Raw genomic sequence first — 4,002 nt, forward strand, 5'->3', positions numbered from 1 at the left:
TGAGCTTGTCCAGGTCAGCCTGGATCACCCGCCTGTCCTCTGGCATGGATGCTTTGCCCCAAAGTTTGGTGTCATCGGCAAACTTGGCCAGTCCACTCCTGGGTATGTAGGGGACAAATCTGGATTGTCTAAGGGGATGCTGACTGATTTGGATCACTTTTAAGAATTAGGTGCCTAAACCAGATTGGTTTTGGAAATTAGGTACTCAGAGGGCTAGAACAAATCAAGAATTTAGGCACCTAAAGCAAACTAAGCAGAATTTAGGTATCTGAGTCCAAAATTAGAATCCATCTCTCCCTTTTCTCCTTAGTTGTGGAATAAATCTGGAAGCATCTTAATTTAGTGGGTGCTTCCATGTTTAATTATTTTTTTAAGTTCTATAGACTGCTAGACCAAAATCCAACTCCATCTATAAAGTGGTAAGTACTATGTATGTGGCTAACTTTAGCTGTATAAGTAGCAGTTAGGTCTTTATACACAGATTTTATATATTACTCCCTCTGGGAGGAAGTGTAACTCCATGTGAATTGCAAAAGTGGAGGACACAGACCCTCCTACCTTTTAGTCTAGGGGCTAAGACACTTGCCAGACATAGGTTCTAGGCCCCTAACAGCCAGAGAGGGTTTGAATCTGTATCTTCAACTTCCCAGCAAAATGTCCTATTTACTTGGCCCTGAGCTAGACAGGGCCAAGAGTACCCTCTACCTCTTCTGTTGAAACTAACCCACTGAGTAATCTGGGGGTTAGTTTCAACAGAAACTAACTGAAGATATATGGAGCTGGAAAAAGAGCAAACCAGAGAGAACATTTCAGCTTTGTGCCCTAACCATTAGGGTACAGAATGGTGCTGCTTGTTCTCTTTCTCTGGCCCAATGAATCTTGAATTTGCTGAATACTTGGGCACCTAAGTCCTTTGTTGCATTTGGCCAATAAACCCACATTTAGAAGTGGCCCAATCAGAGTTGCTCAGTGCTGACAACTCCAAGTGAATTGGTAAGAAATTTAAATCAGAACTATAAATGCTTCATAACTCTTAAAATCATTAGCTGCCTCAATAAGAATTTACATGCCTCATTTTAGCTATCTAACTCTGAAATGTGGGCCTGAGTTGTTTCTTTGTAATGCTGGAGAATGTTACCATAAATATATTTCCATTTTTATTTCTAATGCTCCAGAGTTCAAACAATTTAATTTTCCTTAACTATTAAATATTAAAAGCTTCTTAAGGACTTAGCAGAGATATTTAAAATTCTTAACCTATGTGCAGAAAAAATTCAAGACCAGGAAGCTTTCATTGAGCCTACATGTGAAATTCTTAAAATATGTGGGTAAGTACCTCAACTTCCCTTTAATAAAGAGCACCAATATTTTATATCGTATGTTACAGAAATAATTTTAAATGATTTACCCAACATTCCTGAGATAAGCAAGCCCATCCCCCTGGTCCCCAATCTTTCCTTCTCATAAAATGATTTTTCCTGGGGTCTGATTTCTTTAGGTGCAAAAAGACCAATTTTAGTAGTTCAGTAACTATGGAGCTCTGTACTGTAGCACTTTGCACTGTATTATAATTAACCTCTGGGTGCCAGGAAGCAGGGTTCCCACAAGCCTCTCATTGCCTGCAGTGGGTTAGTTTGGGACTATTGCCCACAAGAGATTAAACAATAAGTCTTGTTAAGGTGTGTTTTGTTGTTTCAAAACGCTCCCCAGGTGACTTAAAAGCCTTAGCTAAAGCAGAGGGATCTTAATAGCTTTAGGTAAGCTTTATGAAATGACAAATCTGAGGTTGGTTTATTGCAGAGGGAAAATGCTGAAGCAGTTTGAGGTTTTTGCATTTAAAATCTACTTTAGACATCTGACTTTTAATTACAGAAGTTTTGTAACATCTGCAGTTTCATATAGTACTTCATATTGTGTTTGCAGGTCCAGAATTAAAGTGCCATTATTATTAAACTCTCAATTATTAAATTGCAAAGAAGAAGCAGAAAGAAAGTACTGACAATTATGAAACAAGTGACATTTAAATCCTGATTTGTAAATATCTTTGTGCATTTCAGCTGCTAAATGTAACAGTTATACAACATTGCAACTAAATTTCCGTTGTGCTGTTTTGCTTTGCTGCCACACAGTGGTTAATGAAAGTACATCATAAAGTTTTAATTTCCTTCTGTGTATAATAGCAACCTCAGAAATAGTCATGAAAAAGATGCATAATACAGAAAAAGTAGTATTAATTCATGTGAGAAGAAAATGGTAATCTTTTTTTAGCCCAGACTTTGCCTTAATTTTTGTCTGTTTGAACTTTTCCCAGACTTCAGTGCTTCTTCCAGATAGGGAGATAAAACCCATAGCTAAAAGGAAAAGATATTACTTGAAAATTTCTTTGAGCAGCTGGTCCCATTACTGATAAACTTTACTACTCTTTTAGTATTCGACTGCCCTTATTTGTCTTCTGTCTTGTCCGTGCTTCTTTCTTTTTCCCCTCTTCTGTCTCCCCATTTGTTCCATTTTTCTCTCCTTTCCTTCCTTCCCATTCCCAATCTTTCTCTAGAAAATCTTACAGCACAACTGTCTGCACTCTGATATGCAGAGAGCTTAGCATAATGTTGGAATATTTATCTGAGTATTATGGCAATTGTGAGCATTTATGTATTTATGCAGCCTTCCAGCCCATGGAATCTTAGGGCACTTATAGACATGCTCTGGGAGGTGGGGGTAGGGAGAGGGGCACTTTAAATAGCACAGCTCCGAGAGCCACACTGTTTGAAAGTACCCAGAGCATCACACGTATCAGCATCCCCGTGCTGGAAAAAGGTGGCAGGGCGCTTTGAACTAAATCTCATTGCACAAGGTTTAGTTTAAAGCATCCCGCTTCCACTTTTCAGCATGGGGGCACTGATACATGTGACGTTGGAGTCTGCCAGACCACAGTGATTAGAGACTACCACGCTCCAGCAGACTCAATTAATTACAGCACATCGGAGCAAACCTCCTTGCCCATGTATGAGAGCCTTTAATGTCACCTAGATGGTAATGCATTTGTTCTAACAATATCCTGTTTTAAAGAAAGGATAGTGTTCAAGTTAGGTGGAATCAAATTAATTGTTCTAAGTTTCCATACTGCTGGAAGTCCTACCCAAATAAAGGTTCCTTTTTCTATCTCTGATGCACATGCTTGGCTCTAGCCTGGGACTTGTAGCAGGTAAATTACAAGGTTTAGTATTACCTGTGGAAATGTTACATGCAAGTGAAATTGCTTTAGTGAGACTGTCACCCATAATGTCAAGTAACAATGGAATAATTTACCATAAAGGCATGCAGTAGAGAGAGAGCAAGTTCAAGTGAGACCTTTTTTTCAACTTTTTTTAGCAGTTTTGAAATAATATTAATTTATACAAGAAACACTGGTGTGTACCATGTTTATGGCTAAGTACAGACATTCAGTGATGTTAAATTGGATTAAAAATGGCCACCTGATTGAAACTTAGCTGATCTTGGTGCCAACCTTACTCTTACAGACCTGGTGTCAGTGATTGGCAATCCATCTAAACCTATAACTATATAGAAGGTCCATGCACACACAAACCAGTCTAAAAATTGCAGAACCCAGTTTAAGATGAACCTGGATCTATGTAGTATCAGACTTACTTGATTTAGGTCCAAGTGGTGCATGGAATTTCTGTATACTTTCCTTGTGCAGCCCCAGGATTGGGAAAATCAATCCACTGGCCCTAGCCCTGGGGCTGTTCTTTTTACCGCACCTCCCAGCTGAGCTATTTTTTGCCCCCATGGCCCCTTGCTTCCCCCCAACCAGCCCTCTCAATCCTTGTCCTGCAAGCTGCTCTAGATGCAGCTTCTTTTATCAGTATTTGCTGTCGAGCTGAGCACTTAAGTTCCAGCATGGGGAGGGCAGGAGAGATGAGGATGTGGTTTACTGCGGTGGAGGGACATCCTCCCATCCGCAGCTAATGCAGGCCCCCCACCTGCAGGTTGCAACCGCCC

At 40.0% G+C, this 4,002-nt stretch overlaps 1 protein-coding gene across 1 annotated transcript in view; it reads left to right on the forward strand.

The window, feature by feature from the left end:
- Positions 1 to 4,002, forward strand: part of CFAP69 (cilia and flagella associated protein 69) — a 50,886-nt gene that overhangs the window by 8,458 nt on the left and 38,426 nt on the right. The window contains exon 4 of the mRNA XM_019530494.1: positions 1,219 to 1,328. Within this exon, the coding sequence (XP_019386039.1) occupies positions 1,219 to 1,328 (110 nt within the window). The remainder of the gene's footprint in view (positions 1 to 1,218; positions 1,329 to 4,002) is intronic.

This window comes from Crocodylus porosus, unplaced genomic scaffold (assembly GCF_001723895.1).
Source record: "Crocodylus porosus isolate Cpor-Errol unplaced genomic scaffold, CroPor_comp1, whole genome shotgun sequence".
Classification (NCBI taxonomy): Eukaryota; Metazoa; Chordata; order Crocodylia; family Crocodylidae; genus Crocodylus; species Crocodylus porosus.